The sequence below is a fragment of the Mytilus californianus genome, unplaced genomic scaffold (assembly GCF_021869535.1).
Source record: "Mytilus californianus isolate M0D057914Y unplaced genomic scaffold, xbMytCali1.0.p SCAF_2, whole genome shotgun sequence".
Classification (NCBI taxonomy): Eukaryota; Metazoa; Mollusca; class Bivalvia; order Mytilida; family Mytilidae; genus Mytilus; species Mytilus californianus.
This window is the reverse complement of record NW_026262668.1, coordinates 81,549,216-81,571,284: the sequence shown is the minus strand read 5'-3', so window position 1 is coordinate 81,571,284 and position 22,069 is coordinate 81,549,216. Positions and strand designations below refer to the sequence as shown.

Here is a 22,069-nt window from a genome sequence, read left to right as displayed (position 1 = left end):
TTACCATGGAAACGGAAAAAATGTGAAAAAATCCAGTTTTTGGGTTTGGTGAACTATTTGGATATGCTTAAACTTAGAATCATTATAATTTAATACAATGTAGGTGCCCACTATATACTGGTGTTGGATGATTTTGGCAATCATTGGAACTACTATGTTGCCATGGAAACTACACCAAAAATTTCAAAATCATTAAAATGCTCCAAACTTAAAGAAACTTCACAGTAACGATGAGCAACATTGGAAGATGTGGCATTTGGAGTTAGAATTTCCAAAATGGCTGCTGTTACCATGGAAACAATGCAAAAAGGTCAAAATGCTCCAAAAACCATAGTGTTTGGTGAATAATTTTGGTATGCTTAAACTTGAAATCATCAAATTTTTATACAATATAGTTGTCCATTATATACAGGTTTTGAATGATTTTGACAATCATTGGAACTACTATGTTACCATGGATACATGCTTCAAACTTAATGAAACTTCACAATAATGTTTACTGTCATGTGTGGAAGCGGCAATTGGGATTGGAATTTCCAAAATGGCTGCCGTTACCATGGAAACAAGGCAAAAAAGGAAAAATTATGCGTTAAATTTGTAAATCCGCTAAATGTTCTAAAAAATTACAGAAAGATGTATAGCCATCAGTATATATGTGCATTCACTGTTTAAAATTTTAAAACTGTCTGCACTCTAGTGGCAATGGGGGAAGGGTGACATCCGCTATTGCTTGCAATGGCAAATCTAGCTATTATTATTATTCTTCCACCTAATTTTGTCCTGCATTTTTCTCAGAACCTAATGCACCAATCTTTATGGTTGTTCACTATAACAAGGAACCCTGACTTACAAGTTGCAGTGCAACTTTGGCACTAAAAAATGGATGCCATCACCATGGAAACCAAAGAAAGGTGAAAAAATAAAATTCTAGAGTTTGGTGGATTATTTGGATATGCATAAACTTAGAATCATGATATTTTAATACAATGTAGGTGCCCACTATATACTGGTTTTGGATGATTTTGGCAATCACTGGAACTACTATGTTGCCATAGAAACTACACCAAAAATTTCAAAAATATCAAAATGCTCAAAATTTTATGAAACTTCACAGTAATGATGAGCAACATTGGTAGATGTTGAATTTGGCGTTGGAATTTCAAAAATGTCTGCTGTTACCAGGGAAACAATGAAAAACAGGTCAAAATGATCCAAAAACCTAAAAGTGGCATTTACTTTCTTAAAATGGTATGTCAAATCTATTGAAATTTTAATGGTATGTTCCCTCCCATGTACCATTGTAGCACCTGTCATTAAATTTTGGGAATGGTCTCTGTTACCATGGAAACCAGCAAAAATGTCAAAAATTTCCAAAAATTTCAAAATGCTCCAAACTTAATGAAACTTAATATGATTCTTAACTGGCAAGTCTAGATGAGACTTATGACTTTGGAATTTCCGAAATGGCCACCGTTGCCATGGAAACTGCAAAAATGTCAAAAAAAATTTAATGATTATAAATGCTCTAAATGTTCTGAAAATTTACAGAAACATGTATAGCCATGCATATATAAGCATCCCGGTTTAAATTTTCGAAATGGCTGCCGCTTAGAGGCAATAGGGGGAAGGGTGACATCCGCTATTGCTTGCAATGGCAAATCTAGTTATTATTATTATTCTTCCACCTAATTTTGTCCTGCAGTTTTCTCAGAGCCTAATGCACCAATCTTAATGGTTGTTCACTATAACAAGAAACCCTGACTTACGATTTGCAGTGCAACTTTGGCACTAAAAAATGGATGCCATCACCATGGAAACCAAAGAAAGGTGAAAAAATTTTAGAGTTTGGTGGATTATTTGGATATGCACGAACTTAGAATCATGATATTTTGATACAATGTAGGTGCCCACTATATACTGGTTTAAGATGATTTTGGCAATCACTGGAACTACTATGTTGCCATGGAAACCACACCAAAAATTTCAAAAATATCAAAATGCTCAAAATTTAATGAAACTTCACAGTAATGATGAGCAACATTGGTAGATGTGGAATTTGGCTTTGGAATTTCAAAAATGCCTGCCGTTACCATGGAAACAATGCAAAACAAGTCAAAATGATCCAAAAACCTAAAAGTGGCATTTACTTTCTTAACATGGTATGTCAAATCCATTGAAACCAGCAAAAATGTCAAAAATTTCCAAAAAATTTCAAAATGCTCCAAACTTAATGAAATTTGATACGATTCTTAACTGGCAAGTCTAGATGAGACTTTTGACTTTGGAATTTCCAAAATGGCCGGCGTTGCCATGGAAACAGCAAAAATGTGTAAAAATTTCAAAATACTCCAAATGTTCTAAAAATTTACAGAAAGATGTAAAGCCATGCATATATGTACATTCACTGTTTAAAATTTTCGAAATGGCTGCCGCTTAGAGGCAATAGGGGGAAGGGTGACATCCGCTATTGCTTGCAATGGCAAATCTAGTTATTATTATTATCCCACCTAATTTTGTCCTGCAGTTTTTTTGGAGCCAATGGAACCAATCTTAATGATAGTTAACTATAATGAGGAACACAAAATTTCGTGGTTGCAGTAGGTCTTAAGAACATTAAAAATGGCTGCCGTTACCATGGAAAAGGAACAAATGTGAAAAAATCCAGTTTTTGGTTTTGGTGAATTATTTGGAGATGCTTAAACTTAGAATCATTATATTTACCATGTAGGTGCCCACTATAAACTGGTTTTGGATGATTTTGGCAATCATTGGAACTACTATGTTGCCATGGAAACTACATCAAAAATTTCAAAAATATAAAAATGCTCAAAATTTTTTGAAACTTCACAGTAACGATGAGCAACATTGGTAGATGTGGAACATGGCGTTGGAATTTCCAAAATGTCTGCCGTTACCATGGAAACAATGCAAAAAGGTCAAAATGCTCCAAAAAATTCAGGGTTTGGTGAATAATTTTGGTATGCTTTAACTTAAAATCATCAAATTTTCATACAATATAGTTGTCCATTATATACAGGTTTTGAATGATTTTGACAATCATTGGAACTACTATGTTACCATGGATACAGGAGCAAAAATTTCAAAAATTCCAGAATGCTTCAAACTTAATGAATAATGTTGACTGTTATGTGTGGAAGCAGCAATTGGCGTTGGAATTTCCAAAATGGCTGCCGTTACCATGGAAACAAGGCAAAAAAGGAAAAATTATGCGTTAAATTTGTAAATTCACTAAATGTTCTAAAAAATTACAGAAAGATGTATAGCCATCAGTATATATGTGCATTCACTGTTTAAAATTTTAAAACTGGCTGCAATCTAGTGACAATGGGGGAAGGGTGACATCCGCTATTGCTTGCAATGGCAAATCTAGTTATTATTATTATTCTTGCTCTTCCGCCACTTTTTTTAATGAACTTGTCCGCACCATTTCTCCAAAACCACTTGTCAGATTTACTTAAGGTTTCACAATATGTTAGATTAACATGTCTAGTGGTGCAATCAGGGTTTCGTTTGTGCATTGGGGTCTAAATAAGGGTACTTTGAGGGGCCAAAAGAAGGGAGGGGTTTACTATAGAACCCTATGGGATTTTTTCTTCTTTTTTTCTCAAATGATTATAACTTGAAAACCGTTAGTGATAGACACAATCTTTATAATTGAAAATGTTCTACATGATAAAGCACATCTAATGAAATAAAGGGTTCGTCCCCAGGGGTCACCCCACCCCCTGCCATTTGACAAAGTTGTAATATCTTGTAAGTGGTCAAGATCCCCACCCCTAAACCATATATATTCTGGTTTGTCATGATAAAGCACATCAAATGAAATAAAGGGTAAGTCCCCAGGGGTCACCCCCACCCCCTGCCATTTGAGAAAGTTCTAATATCTTGTAAATGGTTGAGATCCCCTCCCCTAAACCATATATATTCCTGTTAGTCATGATAAAGCACATCAAATGAAATAAAGGGTAAGTCCCCAGGGGTCACCCCACCCCCTGCCATTTGAGAAAGTTCTAATATCTTGTAAATGGTTGAGATCCCCTCCCCTAAACCATATATATTCCTGTTCGTCATGTCACAAAGATTCAAATGATATATAGGGTCAGTCCCCGGGGTCCCCCACCCCCAATGACCTAATATCTTGTAAATGGTCAAGATCCCCACCCCTAAACCATATATATTCTTATTCGTCATGCCAAGAAGATTTGAATGATATATAGGGTCAGTCCCTAGGGATCACCCCCACCCCCTGCCATTTGATAAAGTTTTTATATATTGCAAATGGTTGAGATCCCCACCCCTAAACCATATATATTCCTGTTCGTCATGTCACAAAGATTCGAAAGATATATAGGGTCAGTCCCCAGGGGTCCCCCCACCCCCAATGAACTTATATCTTGTAAATGGTCGAGATCCCCACCCATAAACCATATATATTCTGGTTTGTCATGCCAAGATGATTTGAATGATATACAGGGTCAGTCCCCAGGCATCATTAATGCATATAACTTTACTGGACTTTGCCCAATGTCAGGCGAACCTGGGAATGACGAATTATGGGAGCTTCGTTTGGGAGACTTCGTAACAGCATCCTGTTACAATCATTTCTTGTTCAACATAAATTCTAAGAAAATATGAGATTATAATTGAAAAAGTTTTGCCAAAAAATTTACTTGAAAATTTGGTGGGAAATGATTCTTAAAATAAATTTTTCATACATTTAACAATTTCAGCTTTTTCTTTCATAAACTATGAAAAATTACAAGGATTTCATAAGATTTTCAAAAATGGTTTTTTAAACTATATGTAATAAAATTATGAAAAGAAAAGTGGGGTTTAGCAGGCAAAATTTTTAATATCACTACATGGATAAAAGTAAAAGATTCTGAATATCTGACAAATAGTCAAAAACAAGAGTAGCAAACATTCTTAAAGAAAATGAATATATTGTTTGTTTAAACTTTCATTTTGTCATTTAGATCATATGTTCACATGATAGACTTTGGCATACTATTAAAAAAAAAATTTTTTTTTTATTAATATCTTTCTCTTTTGTACAGTGGTATATCTTAGATTTGTTTTATATTTCAGGTTTTGTGAACACTATTTTATCCTGGAAAGCATTTGTTCCTCTGAGTAGACTGACATACTGTGCATATCTGATACATCCAATTATTATGTATTATTTCAGCAATGTACAAAGGAAATTTCTCCATTTCTCAGATCTGACAGTTGTAAGTTTCATTAGTGCATCTTATAATCTTTGGGACAGACACATAATGAATGTGGTAGGATTAAATGTTTGTGAATGTTCAATCCTACCCCTAACTTTGGACAGTGCTTTTACACAACAATATTAGAGCAAACAAAAAAATTCAAATGAAAAGGGCTTGACTCATTAGATCGTTACTTAACTTTAAAAAAAGTAACAAAATGTCAAAGTACCAATTTAAGAGTTACTAAAAGCTAGTATATAGCCAAATTTCAAGGAAAACCTAGACCTTGTTTTATTTTGCTTTTTGCAAATTCCTCTGGTTTACTTACTGGTACGCATTAAGTCTGAAAGGAGTAAGTTCGGTAAGGGTCATATTTGGCCCTGATTATTAAGTTTAATGTTTCAAGATAATAAATGTTTTAAAGTGATAAAAAGACGTGAGAAAGTTGGAATAGAACTTTTTTGTCAAAGTTTTAGTTTTTTACATCCCAAATAGGTCAAAAATAGAGATTTTTGCAAAATTTGTCCAAATCGTCCAGATTTCAAACAAATTAAGGCCTAGGAAACATAGAGCGCAGGTGTCGACAAACTAATTATTCAAGTCAGATATGTAAAATGTGATAACAAACATTTTGTTAAAAAAGCTTTTTTGTCGACGCATGCGCTCTATGTTTCCTGTCCAAAAAATCATTGGAAATTAACCCGTTTTAATTGAATTTTCGTTGAAAATCAAAATGAGTGCTATTTGTGACGTCATGAATAGAACGCAAGTACGTAAATTTTCAACAAAAAGACATATTTTCTATCTAGTCATTGTATTAGCTATGATTCATTGTGATATTGGTAAATAAATCCTAATTTGAAATTGTTGCTAGAAATAGGGGCCGTTTTAGGATGTTATCGAACCTCCTCCTTTGTTCTTTAGTGATGACATTCGTATGCATATTAATGATAAAAACTCATTCAAAGTTGGTATGTGCACATTTATTTAAGCATTATTAAAGGAGTAAAAATGTAAACAGTGATATAAAAAAAGCCCCTTACAAAGTCATGTATGGTTGTGCTATTGATATTTTAAAGTTTTGACCTTTCAACATTTACTTCTGCACCAATTGTAAAATGTTTACTTTAACTTAAAATATTGATATGCTACTGGTAATTATATAAAAATTGTTTATTTGTAGATGTATCTGTTTTTACCAAACATGTGTCTGTCATATGCTGCAGCATTCATAGCCTCGTTAGCTTTTGAATCACCTATGATGGGACTTGAAAAAGTCATCTTTAGACGTGGAGAGAAGAAAGATTAACAGCTCAATTACATTATAGGAATACAAATTTCAGAGATTTTAGTTTGTTAAAAGATAGAATATTTTTCATCCTGTATAAGCAGTTTTAAACTTTTTTTTATGATTTTTTTGCATTTTAAAATCATTTTTTTAAGGAGCTCAGTGAAACTTTAAAAAAATTACAAGGCACGAAATAATGATAAAAATTTTTTTCATATTTTTATGTAAAACATTAAAGTAGATATCACAGTAGAAACGTATGAGTATATTCAAGAAACAACTTCATATTTGGTGAAAATATGATCCAGTATAATAACTCTGTTCAATTAAAAGGTGTTTATTGTTTCTTGAATGTGCTCAAGGTGTCTTAGGGCAAACATTTCTTGAAAATATGTGAAGAATTAGCTTATTTCATTATGATGTCACTGCTATGACATAATATTGAAAATTCTGCATTTTTTATTCATTTTCTGTTATCTTCCATATTTTTATTTATTTTATGTATTTTTGAAGATGTTAACAAATACCAGTGGATTCTTAGACCATAAAAAGGCCTTAATGCTCCAATTTCTTTGGGGGCAAACCTGCAATATTTATATGGGAAATAAGTGAATTTAAAAAAAAATCAGCTAAAGCTTGTTTTGAACTCAAAATGTTTGTCATATATAAATAAAGGAAAGGTCAACTCTGTAATAATCAGATATGAACTACCAGTTGAATGACAGGTTCAGTTGATGCAACTACATGCTAGATGTTACTCTGATTTGTCTTAGTTTTTATCTCCATCTGTTGCAATTCATTTAAAATTCAGACTCAATTGCAACTTGTTGGTCAATTCAAATTGCAGAACTGGTCAGATATTTTACAAAGCTGCTCAAATCAACTCTGTAAAGCGTGGTCACATTTTGCTCATTTCGCATGGTAACACTTCATGCTTTCATGCTGCTTCATGTGTTTTTATGCTGTTCTAGTAGGTATTTACATTACAGAAAAAGCATAAAACTGTTGGAAGACTGTGGAGATGTTTTATAGAAAAGAGACAGATATTTGTTTTTGTAATTTGAGTTATCTCCCTTGTCATAAAACCATTTTCTGATATATTTTGATGGTGCATTTTAAATTTTCTTATCAAGCAGATGAGGCAAATTGCTTTATCTAATTGAAAAAAATGCAATATGTGAACCCTAGGACACAGGCGGCTCAGAAAAATATGTTGATCTATTTATTAGTTTCTGTGAAACAAAACTATATTGTAAATATTAACACTATATTGTAAATATTAACACTATATTGTAAATATCAACAAATATCCCCAAAATTTTAATCAGTTAAGTAAAGTAACTTCCCATTAAATACAGAAATTAATGAAAGGAATTAATTTCAAAGGAAGAAAATTCACTAAAAATGACAAACGAATGAAAAGAAGTGTAAAATCAGATAAATAAGAGCTCTAAGGCATCTGTTCCCATTGTTTTATTGACTATTTAGACAACTTCAGAATTCAGTTGGAATGCCTGCATGTAGTCTTTTTTAAAGTCACTTCTTTTAAAATGTAATAAGTGTTGATTGTTTAAAAAAGATAGCTTTACCAATTAGAGGGAAATCAAAATTTTGTGCACTGTTGGGTAAAATTAATAGTGCCTTCTGACACCACCATCCCGCCCCCTAACAGTCTTGATATTATGTAAGGCCAACCAATAATATCTTATTCCAACAAGAGACTGAATTAAACTTGCTAAAAGGTAATCTTGTGGAAAACAGATTTCAAATGATAAAATTGAGAATGGAAATGGGGAATGTGTCAAAGAGGCAACAACCCGACCAAAGAGCAGAAAACAGCCCAAGGCCACCAATGGGTCTTCAACACTGTCACAGCGAGAAATCCTGCAACCAGAGGTGAGCTTCAGCTGGCCCCTAAACAAAAATGTGTACTAGTTTAGTGAAAATGAACATCACACTAAACTCTGAAACATATAAATGAACTAGAATTAAAAATAAAACATAAAAGACTAACAAATGCCAGAGGCTCCTGACTTGGGACCTGACTTCAAATGATGTCATGACAACATTGAGCACTCATTGTGAAATCTCCCCAAAAATTTAATGTTGCAGAGAGTGATACAAGTATTGAAATTTCAGAAGCACTTAGAAACACATCATATTTATATCTGCTGTCTCACTTTAAAAATATAGTAAATGTCCTTATAAAGTTTGTATAGATTTGGTTCATTGGATTGTTTTATGTGAATTTTATTTAGTAATATTTTACTTTTTTTTATATCTTGTTGATTTTTAAAGTTTTAAACATTATGATGTTGTGATATATATTGTATGAACTATGTTATTATGATGTAGATAGTTAATAATATATTGTAACTGGTATTGTCATAATCAGAAATACCACCAATCTTTTACATGATTGTTCTGCGATATATGTATTTATATATTTACCTGAATTTATGTCCCCTCAGGAATATATTAGAGTCTTTGAAAATGACCCATATAAACTTTATTGTTAGACATGTATGAGGTTGTTGTTTATTATGGATGGGCAGATAAAAGGACAGATACCTGATAGAAAGTCATGGTTTAAGTATTTTGCTAGGTTGTTCATAATTATGCTCCCACCGTAGCGGAGGGGGCATTAAGTTTTACCCTTGTCCGTCCGTATGTACGTCCGAACGTACGTCTGTATGTCCCAAAGTTGGTTTCCATTCTCTAACTTAAGTTTGCCTCAACCAAATTTTATGAAACTTATACACAATGCTTATTACCACAAAACACAGATCAAGTTTGAATTTTGGTGGCATCACTTTAACCGTTCTAGGGTTATGCTCCTTTACAAATGGTAAAATTGCTGAATTTTTCGGTTCTGTTCTCTAATAGATATAAGAAGATGAGGTATGAGTGTCAATGAGACAACTCTCCATCCAAATCAAAATTTATAAAAGTAAACCATTATAGGTCAAAGTACGGTCTTCAACACAGAGTCTTGGCTCACACCGAACAGCAAGCTATAAAGGGCCCCAAAAATTACTAGTGTAAAAACCATTCAAACAGGAAAACCAACGGTCTAATCTATATAAAAAACGTGAAACACTTATGAACCACATCAACATTGGACAACTACTGAACATCAGATTCCTGACTCAGGACAGGTGCAAACAATTGCAGCGGGTTTAAACGTTTTAATGGTACCAAAACTTAACCCTTATCTGAAACAATAGTGTAACATCACAACATAAAAAGACACACTATAAAATATCAATTGAAATGGCTTAACTCAATCAAAAGACATATTAACACCAGTGAACAGACACTTAACAAATAAATTTGATCTATGATACAATGTAAATACAAAATAAATAAACTAACTTTAGTTTGCCTTAACCAATTGTTATGAAACTTATACACAATGCTTACTACCACAACATACAGATCAAGTTTGAATTTTGGTGGTGTCACTTTTACAAATGGAAAAATCGCTGAATTTTTCGTTTCCGTTCTCTAACTTCAGTTAGCCTCAACCAAATGTTATGAAACTTGTACACATGCTTACTACCAGAAAATACAGATCAAGTTTGAATTTTGGTGGTGTCACTTTTACTGTTCTAGAGTTATGCCCCTTTACAAATGGAAAAATTGCTGAATTTTTGTTTCCGTTTTCTAACTTAAGTTTGCCTCAACCAAATGTTATCAAACTTATACATAATACTTATTACCACAAAACTCAGATCAAGTACAAATTTGGATAGCGTCACTTTTACCGTTATTCAGTTATGTCCCTTTATAACTTTATATGATATGCAAGTGGGGGCATCATCTGTGTCCCATGGACACATTCCCCATTTATTTATTTTTTAAATTTCAGAGTAAATATTTTATGTACATTCCTAAACACTTGATTTTTATACTTCATTAGTATTTCTTTTGAAAATATTTGAACAGCCCATTTTCCCATCACGCTACATTATTGGCATACAAATTATAAGTATTTTAGTCAATGCTTTTTAACCAACATTTGGAAGTGGAAACTATAAAATTTTTGGTTTATAGAATTACATATATTCTAATGAATATGTCTAACAAGTTGAACCATGATAACCTTTGTTGGTGTAAAATATCCTATTTTGATAGTGGTTAATATGTATTGGTGAATTAAATTCTTTATCTATGGTAAAAATGTGAAGAAAACATACTGTCCAATATAGTAATCTGAAAGAAGAAGTTGGGAAAGTGGCCAGTAATTTGAGCAGTTTGAAGTATACACATTAGATAGTGCCATAGAAAAGCATATTATATTTTTAACATGTTTGTATGTTTCTTCATCTTTATAATTATAATGTAACATCTGTTTGCTATTTAAATATTATTTGTGTGAAACAACCTGAAAGGGAACAACCATTTGACTCTATAGAGTGATTATGTTTTTCATCATAAATTTCTATTGCTGATTTTATTATGAAAAATAACAAATTATTTACTTGAAAATTAAACAGACACAGAAGGGAAGCCCACACCTGCAGATTTGCCCTATTTTCTCCATTTCAATGTTTTATGATTAAATTTTGGCTCAAACTGCCCCTTTAACATGACAGGATATGCAGAATCATGAAATCAGTATCAAACAGTTAACCTCCAAAATTATAGAGAGCCCTTAGAGCAAAATAATGAGATTTGGCATGTAATATAATGGCCCACCAGTCCATGGTAAGGGTAACTTAATGTGTATATTTAAATTATGCTGGAAAAGTTTTCTTCTGTAGATGTCAAATTTTAAGACTTAATGTTTGTATTACATTTCTCATTCATATTTATACCCAACATCTCCTTTTATTCTTATACATATTTACATTTTGATCAATTTAATCACAATAGTCCTTCCTTTTAAGTTCAGTGAATATAGAAACAACATGCATATATGTGTATAGTTAGAAAAGGTGTTTCTTATATGATATCCTTTTAAAAGAAACCATACCTGTCAATGGATCTGAAAGTTTCTTGATGTGACCCTGTAATTAACAGATTCATCCAAGATTTATGACCCTTCCGCTTTTGTGAAATAAGATACTAAAATCTTGCAGATTCATTCAGTGAAGTATTTTATTTGTTAAACCTTTGTTGGTGAGAGCCTTCTGAGTTTTAACCCTCCAAACAGGAGTGATTTATCAACTGTGGTTTTTTTTTATATTTGGTTCAAGTAGAAAGTTTAACTTGCTCACAAGTTTATGTTGTTTGGAAAACGCCCCACTTTAAACAAATATTAAAAGCATTTGTAAAGTGATTAACTAATCAATGTCCCTCCCAAACCAAGGTCAGTTAAGATAATTGAGAAGTTTACATACTTGACTATTGTACCTACCTATTTATTTAGAACATTTGAAACATTGGCAGCAAGTGTTAGGTCACAAATTCATTAATTTCCCAATGTTCATTATATTTAAATCAGATTCCTTCCATCCATCAGTGTTTTTGTCCCAAAATATTGCTATACTCAGTGGTGCATTTTCAGATTCACAGCTCATTAACTTCCTGTTTACTAAATACTTATAGATTTATACACATAATGACCAAGCAGGATTTTTTTTTCTTCTCAGGAACAACAAATTGGGCTTTCTGAAATTAGGAAACAAGCTCCATGTGAGCATGCTTTATTGTGTGATGTGTTTTCACACCCATCACTCATCAACTTCCTGATTACCAAATACTTACAGCAACAGCTCACAGTTTAACTTTTATTAATTTTAGTATATACAGCAAACTTTTTTTGTAATTCTTTAGATCTGGTTTGTTCTTTGTACAGCTGATTATTTGTAAAATGAAGTTAAGCATGAGACTTTTATTTAAGATGTTTTATTGACATCAAGTCATTGAAGATCTGGCACATGTTCTTCTTTGTGTATTTTTAGTTCAAGATATGAAAAGTATGCTTCATATAGTTATCTGTATGTAGAGCTCAAAAGAGGAGAATAAGTTACGTTTAGTATGGCTATAAGTTACTTTTAGTATGGCTATAAGTTACTTTTAGTATGGCTATAAGTTTGATGACTAGAGTATCTCTGTGCTCATTGGAAACTTGGATCTTCATTTTATATAAAAAAAATTTAAGAAAAATTCTGTTTTGTTTGTGTTTTAATTATGATCTTTCCTTTTGATGACCTATCTGTAGATATTTATACCAGTATAAATGGAATAAAAATATACAAAAGTCTTTGTTTAGTCATTCTTACCTTTGTGCGCAGTTTTTGTGTCGCCTAGACAAAGGTGAAACTAAGGGTGGTTGTTTCTGATCACGGCAGATGTAGTCAAAATTGTTTTAGTTTGTGATAAGGTCAGTTTAAGGAGAATCATTAGTGGTAGTTCAAAGACATTTTGGTATTTACTTGTATTAGCATTGGAGATAATTTGCTATATCGGGCCAAAATTTTCCTGTTGCCCAAAAATAACAAATATAGTAGATAGGTAATTAAGGATTACCATTCATTTGTATTTAATTTGTTGTTTCAATGTATGCAACTGATTACAGGAGTTATTTTTCTACCTTTATGGATGACAGCAAGAGATTGCTTGGACGTCTGACAGCCTTTTTAGAACTGCTGGTGCAGTTATCACAGCAAGTCCTAAAAAAAAAGGTTATCAGACATCCAAGCAATCTGGACAGTCTTCACAAGACAATTTTGTGTTTTGGGAAAGTCTTGTTTTTGTCGAGCATGCGACTTTTGTCGCAGAAAGCTCGACATAGGGATAGTGATCCTGCGGCGGCTCCGGCGGCAGTGTTAGCTAACTTCTTAAAAACTTTATATTTTAGAAGCTATAGACCTGGATGCTTCATACTTTGTAAATAGATGCCTTATGATATGAAGTTTCCGTCTGTCATATGTCCATTGTCCTTGACCTCATTTTCATGGTTCAGTGACTTACTTGAAAAAAAAGTCAACATTTTTTGTAATGTTTATTTCTTTCTTATTATGAGTAATAGGATAACTATATTTAGTATGTGCGTACCTTGCAAGGTCCTCATGCCCGTCAGACAATTTTCATTCGACCTCAACCTCATTTCATAGATCAGTGAACAAGGTTAAGTTTTCGTGGTCAAGTCCATATATCAGATACTATAAGCAGTAGGTCTACTATATTTAGTATATGGAATGATTGTAAGGTGTACATGTCCAACTTGTAGGTGTCATCTGACCTTGACCTCATTTTCATGGTTCAGTGGTCAAAGTTAAGTTTTTGAGTTTTGGTCTTTTTTTCTAATACTATATGCAATAGGTCAACTATATTTGGTGTGTGGAAATATTTTATGATGTACATGTCAGTCTCGCAGGTTTTATTTGACCTTGACCTCATTTTCACAGTTCATTTCTCAGTGTTAAGTTTTTGTGTTTTGGTCTGGTTTTTTTTCAACTATAAGCAATAGATCAACTATATTTGTTGTATGGAAGGATTGTAAGGTGTATATGTCTGTCTGGCAGGTATCATCTGACCTTGACCTCATTATCATGGTTCATTGGTCAATGTTAAGTTTTCATGGTTAAGTTTGTTTCTTAGATACTATAAGCAATAGGTCAACTATATTTAATGCATACATTGATTGTAAGGTGAACATGTCTCTCTGGCAAGGTTCATCTGACCTTGACCTCATTTTCATGGTTCATTGGTCAATGTTAAGTTTTCTTGGTTAAGGCTGTTTCTTAGAAACTTTAAGCAATAGGTCAACTATGTTTGGTTTATTGAATGATTGTAAGGTGTACATGTATTTCTCGTTTGGTTTATCTGACCTTGATCTCATTTTCTTGGATCATGTTAAGTTTATGTGTTACTTGTAGTAAAGCTTTATATTTAGGACTATCAACATAAAATGAATGGTTAGTAAAGAAGGCGAGACATTTCAGCGTGTGCACTCTTGTTCATTGAAAATAGATCTTACTGTGAAAAATCATATTTCACTCCTGAGATAATATTACAACTGACATTACTGGTGCAGTCGATTTTAAAACAGAAGTGTGTCCCAAAACTGGAAATGAATGTTCTCAGACAGGGTTCACCTGATTTCGACCTCATTTTATTGTTGAGCCTGCGACTTTTGTCGCAGAAAGCTCGACATAGGGATAGTGATCTGGCGGCGGCGGCGGCGTTAGCTAACTTCTTAAAAGCTTTATATTTTAGAAGGTGGAAGACCTGGATGCTTCATACTTTGTATATGGATGCCTCATGTTACGAAGTTTCCATCAGTCACATGTCCAATGTCCTTGACCTCATTTTCATGGTTCAGTGACTACTTGAAAAAAAAGTTACCATTTTTTGTAATGTTAAATTCTCTCTTATTATAAGTAGTAGGATAACTATATTTGGTATGTGCATACCTTGCATGGTCCTCATGCATGTCAGACAGTTTTCACTTGACCTTGACCTCATTTCATGGATTAGTGAACAAGGTTAAGTTTTGGTGGTCAAGTCCATATCTCAGATACTATAAGCAATAGGTCAAGTATATTTGGTATATGGAAGGACTGTAAGGTGTACATGTCCAACTGGCAGGTGTCATCTGACCTTGACCTCATTTTCATGGTTCAGTGGTTATAGTTAAGTTTTTGTGTTTTGGTCTGTTTTTTGTCGAGCCTGCGACTTTTGTCGCAGAAAGCTCGACATAGGGATAGTGATCTGGCGGCGGCGGCGGCGTTAACTAACTTCTAAAAAGCTGTATATTTTAGAAGCTAAAAGACCTGGATGCTTCATACTTTGTATATAGATGCCTTATGTTACGAAGTTTCCGTCTGTCATATGTCCAATGTCCTTGACCTCATTTTCATGGTTCAGTGACTACTTGAAAAAAAGTCAACATTTTTTGTAATGTTAATTTCTTTCTTATTATGAGTAATAGGATAACTATATTTAGTATGTGCGTACCTTGCAAGGTCCTCATGCATGTCAGACAATTTACATTTGACCTCGACCTCATTTCATGGATCAGTGAACAAGGTTAAGTTTTCGTGGTCAAGTCCATATATCAGATACTATAAGCAGTAGGTCTACTATATTTGGTATATGGAATGATTGTAAGGTGTACATGTCCAACTGGTAGGTGTCATCTGACCTTGACCTCATTTTCATGGTTCAGTGGTCAAAGTTAAGTTTTTGAGTTGTGGTCTTTTTTTCTAATACTATATGCAATAGGTCAACTATAAATGGTGTATGGAAAAATTTTATGATGTACATGTCAGTCTCACAGGTTTTATTTGACCTTGACCTCATTTTCACGGTTCGTTTCTCAGTGTTTAGTTTTTGTGTTTTGGTCTGTTTTTCTTCATCTATAAGCAATAGATCAACTATATTTGATGTCTGGCAGGTATCATCTGACCTTGACCTCATTTTCATGGTTCATTGGTCAATGTTAAGTTTTCATGGTTAAGTTTGTTTCTTCAATACTATAAGCAATAGGTCAACTATATTTAATGCCTAAATTGATTGTAAGGTGTACATGTCTGTCTGGCATGGTTCATCTGACCTTGACCTCATTTTCATGGTTCATTGGTCAATGTTAAGTTTTCTTGTTTAAGACTGTTTCTTAGAAACAATAAGCAATAGGTCAACTATGTTTGGTTTATTGAATGATTGTAAGGTGTACATGTATTTCTCCTTTGGTTTATCTGACCTTGACCTCATTTTCTTGGATCATGTTAAGTTTATGTGTTACTTGTAGTAAAGCTTTGTATTTAGGACTATCAACATAAAATCAATGGTTAGTAAAGAAGGCAAGACATTTCAGCGTGTGCACTCTTGTCTTATACTTTATGCAATAGGTCAACTATATTTGGTGTATTGAATGATTGTAAGGTGTACATGTCTAGCTGGCTGGTGTCATTTGACCTTAACCTCATTTTCATGGTTCAGTGGTCAAAGTTAAGATTTTGAGTTTTGGTCTTTTTTTCTAATACTATATGCAATAGGTCAACTATATTCGGTGTATGGAAATATTTTATGATCTATATGTCAGTCGCACAGGTTTTATTTGACCTTGACCTCATTTTCACAGTTCATTGCTCAGTGTTAAGTTTTTGTGTTTTGGTCTGTTTTTCTTAAACTATAAGCAATAGGTCAACTATATTTGTTGTATGGAAGAATTGTTAGCTGTACATGCCTGCTTGGCATGGTTCATCTGACCTTGACCTTATTTTCATGGTTCATTGGTCAATGTTTAGTTTTCTTGGTTAATGTTAAGTTTATGTGACAGTTGTAATAAAGCTTTATATAAGGACTATCAACATAATATCAGTGATTAGTAAAGAAGGCGAGACATTTCAGTGTGTGCACTCTTGTGAATCAGTAATCAAGGTTAAGTTTTCCTGGTCAAGTCAGTATTTTAGAATTTAGATACCGGTACTTTCAGCAATAGGTCATCTATATTTGGTGTGTGGACTGATTGTAAGGTGTACAGACCCTGAACATGTTTGACTGGCAGGTTTCATCTTAACTTACTTCATTGTCATGGTTTATTGGTCAATGTTGTGTTTTTGTGGTTTGGTCTGTTTCATAGATACAAGCAATAGTGACAGTTTTCATCTGACTTTGACCTTGTTTTCATGGTTCAATGGACAATGTTAAGTTTTTCCTGTTTGGGCCATAACTCCACTATAAGCCTTATGACCACTTTGGTGTATGGAAGGATTGTTAGGTGTACGTCTGTCGGGTTTCATCTAACCTTGATTTCATTTTCATGGTTCATTGATCAATGTTAAGTTTTCATGGTTTTGTCCATTTATGATTAACTATATTTGGTGTTTGGAATGATTGTACAGTGTACATGTCTGTCTGTTAGGGTTCATCTGACCTTGACCTAATTTTCATGGTTCGTTAGTCAATTTTAAGTTTTCATGTTTATCTCTGTTTCTTAGATACTATAAGCATATTTGGTGTACAGAATGATTGCATGGTGTACAGGTTGTCTGTCAGGGTTGATCTGATCTTGACCTCATTCTAATGGTTCATTAGTCAATAATCAATTTTGGTAATTAGGTCTGTTTCTTAGATACTATTAGCAATAGACTAACTTTATTTGGTGTATGGTATTAAATTTAATCATAAGCAGGCAAGACATTTCAGCTTGTGCACTTTTGTTAAACATATGTTCTTGATAGTGATACTCCTTGAAGCATTATTACTTGATAAAGTAATTAAGTCATTATGATGATTTGAAATTCTGACATCTAATGGTCAATTTTTTCATGTTAATGTGGAGGGAGTCTAATACCATCACCAAGAAAACGTGTCAAGATATCTTTTCCAAAATATGTTTTTTATTCCAGATGCTTTTTGAAGCATTATTACTTTTAAAAAAAAAGAAGATTAAATTACTAGGATGATTAGAAATTCTGAAAACAAAAGGGGGTCAATTTACCTTGGTACTTGCTTTATTTTTCATGGTAAAAGGGTCAAAATAAAGGAAAATGGTTATAAATCTGCCAACATATGTTTTTCATACAAGATACTTTTTGAAACATTATAATGCGATAGCTAGATAAAGTAGTTTGAATGCTTTGAGAATTTGTAATTGTGACATATCACAAAGTGTGAGTGGGGTTTTTCTAAAACATGTTTTATTTTCAAGATACTTATTGCAGCATTACAAATACATGTACATATATTTGAAAAATATCCTAATATTTTTATACGACCGCAAAATTATTGTGTTCATATAATGTTATGACGTTATCAGCGTCTTCGTCCAAATAAGTTTGTTTTCCATTCTAGACAATAACTTGAGTAAAGGTGTATGACCCCCACCCCCCCCCCCCCCCCTCTCCCCCCATGAACCAGTAATGATAACATCAAAATTTCTATATAACTATTTTTTTTAAGTCATGTGTGTTATGAAGGTAGATGTCACAGTTGTTATGTGGTATTTTATTTTTGTTGTGTGTGTTAATGTTTCATTTTTACATGATCCTGTTTGTGGTTCAGATTTGCAAATATCATTTTCATTATTAATTATATAATAATCTATTTTAAATATTCAATCACAATCCAAATTCAGAGCTGTTTTAAGCTTAAATGTCCATACTTGCTCAACTGTTCAGGGTTCGACCTCTGCAGGAAAATCCGGTTTGCTGTAAAATGACAGCCCGTTGTTGATTCTGGGCCCAGTTTTCTAGTTGGTCCAAATCGGGGTCCAAAATAAAAATTTGTTTGATTTAAAAAAAAAATTAATATAGGGGTTTTTTGATATGCTGAATCTAACCTTGTATTTTAGATTTTTGAGCCATATTATCAAATTGGTCCACATTGAGATCCAAAGGGTCCAAAATTAAACAGTTTGATTTCAACAAAATTAAATATATGGTTTTTTTTTATATGCTGAATCTAACTGTGTATTACGATTTTGGATATTGGACCATAATAGGTGAAAGTCCAATTTCAAATTTTTCAGTTCTTTGACCACATTCATTCTGTGTCAGAAACCTATGATGTGTGTCAAATATTTAATCACCATCCAAATTCAGAGCTGTATCAAGCTTGAATGTAGTGTCCATACTTGCCCCAACCGTTCAGTGTTCAACCTCTGTGGTCGTATCAAGCTTTGCCCCACGGAGCATTTTATTTTCTTAGTCATAGTATTTTGACCCCTACTACGAAAAATTAACCCCCTTTTAGATGTCAGAATTTTCAATTATAATAGCGTTTTTAACAATTTATGAAGCTTAAGGAATGAAAAACATACATTTGATAAAATTTTATGAAACCTTTTCTTAGCCACAGTATTTTGAACCCTCTACCATGGAAAGTTGACCCTTACCTTGACCCCCTTCCCCCTGTAGATGTAAGAATTTCAAAGCATCAGTTAGTTAAACTACTTTATAAAGTTATATTGCTTACATTGGTATCTGTAATTCAAATGTTTTGTTCGAAAACAAAATTATAACACTTTTCTTTAGCCATGGTATTTTGCAACACCCTTTTTTATGTCAGAATTTCAAATCATAGTTTATTTAAACTACTTTTCCTACTATAATGCTAAATAAGGTATGTGGAATGAGAAACATTTGTTTGAAAAAAATATCACACTACTTTTTTCTAATCCATGGTATTTTGACCTTTCTGCAACAGGAAATAACCATCCCCCTTTAAGATGTTTGAATTCCAAATAATGAAAGCATTTTATTTAACTTATCTACTAATAATGCTATAAAACTTACCTGTCATCAAAAACATGCTTTAAGAGATACATTATTCTTAGCCATGATATTTTGACCTCCTTACATAGAAAATAACCCCATCCCTCCTTTTTAGATGCCAAAATTTCAAATCATCATAGTAATTAGGCTCTGAAAAGTAACTGGAAGGGAAAAAAACAAATGTTTGATAAGATATCACAACACTTTCCCTTAACCTTGTTATTTGGAATCCCCTACCATGAAAAATCGCCCAATTCCTCCCTTTTATAGATGTCATAATTTCAGATCGTCATAGTAATTCAAACTTCTTGGTCAAGTTATTGTACCACTGCTCTGAAAGGAGGGGGTTAGCAGTTTTACCCCTGCCTGTCCATCTGATCAAATAAGTATTTGGAACTATACGAAAATAATTTTTAAGACGTTTTCTTACTTTTACAGCTTGCATTTCCTATCACAATTTCCTTGATAGAGGGTTGCTGCTCACAATGAAGCTATTAAACCAAGAGCTCCAAATGGTGAAGTTGAAATCATCAACTTCGAAAAAAATTAAGGCAGTGGCTATTTTACCGGCTCTGGCAAAATAGATTCCTTAGCGTTACTTTGCCGGAGCCGACAGAATAGCGATTTATAACGAGTTTTGCTATTTTGCCATTCTTAATGAAGATTTTTTAGTATATTAATTAAGAATAGAAAGAAATGTAGAAACACTTTAACATATTAATAAAAAATCTCCGTCTTCTTTAAAAATGTATACATAAGCAAAGCATGCATGCATGCATATCAAAATTGATATTCTAATAAACAAGTGAATCTGTGAGCTACTGCTCACTAATGATACCCCCACCCGCTAAAAGTATAAGGTAAACAGGAAGTTGTTGAGTGATGAATCTGAAAACGCATCACACGGTATAGCTGACTCATATAAACCCTGAAACCAAATTTCAGAAATCCTTGTAATGTAGTTCCTGAGAAAGATGCGATGAAAAATATTTATGGGACGGACGGACGGACAGACTGACTGACGGATGGACGGACGGACGGATAGAGGTAAAATAGTATACCACCACTTTTTTAAAGCGGGGGTATAAAAATATCCCGTAAGTTTTGAAATTAAAAGTTACTTTAATTACATACAACAAAAAAATATCTTTTTAAAAAATATAATTACATAAGCAAAGCATGCATATTAAAATTGATATTCTAATTAAAAATCGTAATAAAAACATACTATAGGTTTTGAAATTAAAAGTAAAACTGAACAACTTCAAAATGCTTTACAAGTGTTACAAAACCAGTGCTTTACTTTTGTTGCATTTTTTAGTCTTGCACATGCAATATTATGCTGCAGACGTCTTGCACATGCAATATTATGCTGCAGACATGGCACTTGTTGGATAGGGTTTTTCGAATAGTTGGTTAATATGTTGTTTAGCGCCGGAGAATAACACAATTATGCTTTATTGGTTATTTTTGGTTTATAATATTATGCACTACATAAGAACGCACTGGTTTAAATCGATTGAAAGATGTTGAATGACGGACAATTTCGCAAGTTTTGACAATGTTATTTTCTGTACTGCTTGTCATCTCATATGGGTTTTTGTGCTATTTAGAATGCATTGTGACGTCACAATTTCCCATAGTACGAATTCATATGATGTACGAAAACATATGATCTGACGATATAGCTAGTTACCGTGAAGATAAAAACGAAGATAGATCAAGATACATGTACATGTATTAATGAAACAACTTGACTAAAGGAGCTACCATTTGATTTTTATGGGGGCGGGGCTAGGATGAAAAATTTTGTCCTGGATTTTTTTTAGTTGTAATCTCTGTCCTGCCTTTTTATTTTTCACTCTATTCGGTCCTGCCTTTTTTTTTATTAGTTTATCCTGACTTTTTTTACATAAATTGTCATCCTGCCTTTTTTTTTTTGCCAAGTTGCTCATCCTGCCTTTTTTTTTACTCAAAACTCCTGTCCTGCCTTTTTTTTTCAAAATTTCATCCTAGCCCCCGCCCCACAAAAATCAAATGGTAGCTCCCTAACCAGTCGATGACCAGGTTTGTGGTCTTTGCCCCATGAACGCAGCAGTACTTTATTGCGCCATGGACTAGATCGTTATTTAGGTTTGGTGCTCTAGTCAGTTTCATAAATTGTATAGTCCTTGAGTCACGTGTCTACAGTTGCACATAGTTGTCCTTTTCAAAGTGCACCAAAAACCTGCTTTAGCTCTACATATTAGTCGAACATAGCGTTTATTTCAAGTTTGTTTTGACAACGAAGAGTAGTCAGGCTTCAATTTTCGAATGTCAATGATTTCAATAAATTTTACTTTATTTAGTCTGAAACAAAATAAGAAATACGACCA

The 22,069-nt window shown here is 33.2% G+C and overlaps 1 protein-coding gene across 2 annotated transcripts in view; it reads left to right on the top strand.

Moving 5' to 3' along the window:
* The window catches only part of LOC127728288 (nose resistant to fluoxetine protein 6-like), a 75,238-nt gene extending 62,505 nt beyond the window's left edge, over positions 1 to 12,733 (top strand). For both annotated transcript variants that reach the window (XM_052235611.1, XM_052235610.1), the window contains exons 14-15: positions 5,110 to 5,252; positions 6,418 to 12,733. In XM_052235611.1, coding sequence (XP_052091571.1) covers positions 5,110 to 5,252; positions 6,418 to 6,543 — 269 coding nt within the window. In that variant the 3' untranslated portion in view covers positions 6,544 to 12,733. The remainder of the gene's footprint in view (positions 1 to 5,109; positions 5,253 to 6,417) is intronic.
* The last annotated feature ends 9,336 nt before the right edge of the window (positions 12,734 to 22,069 follow it).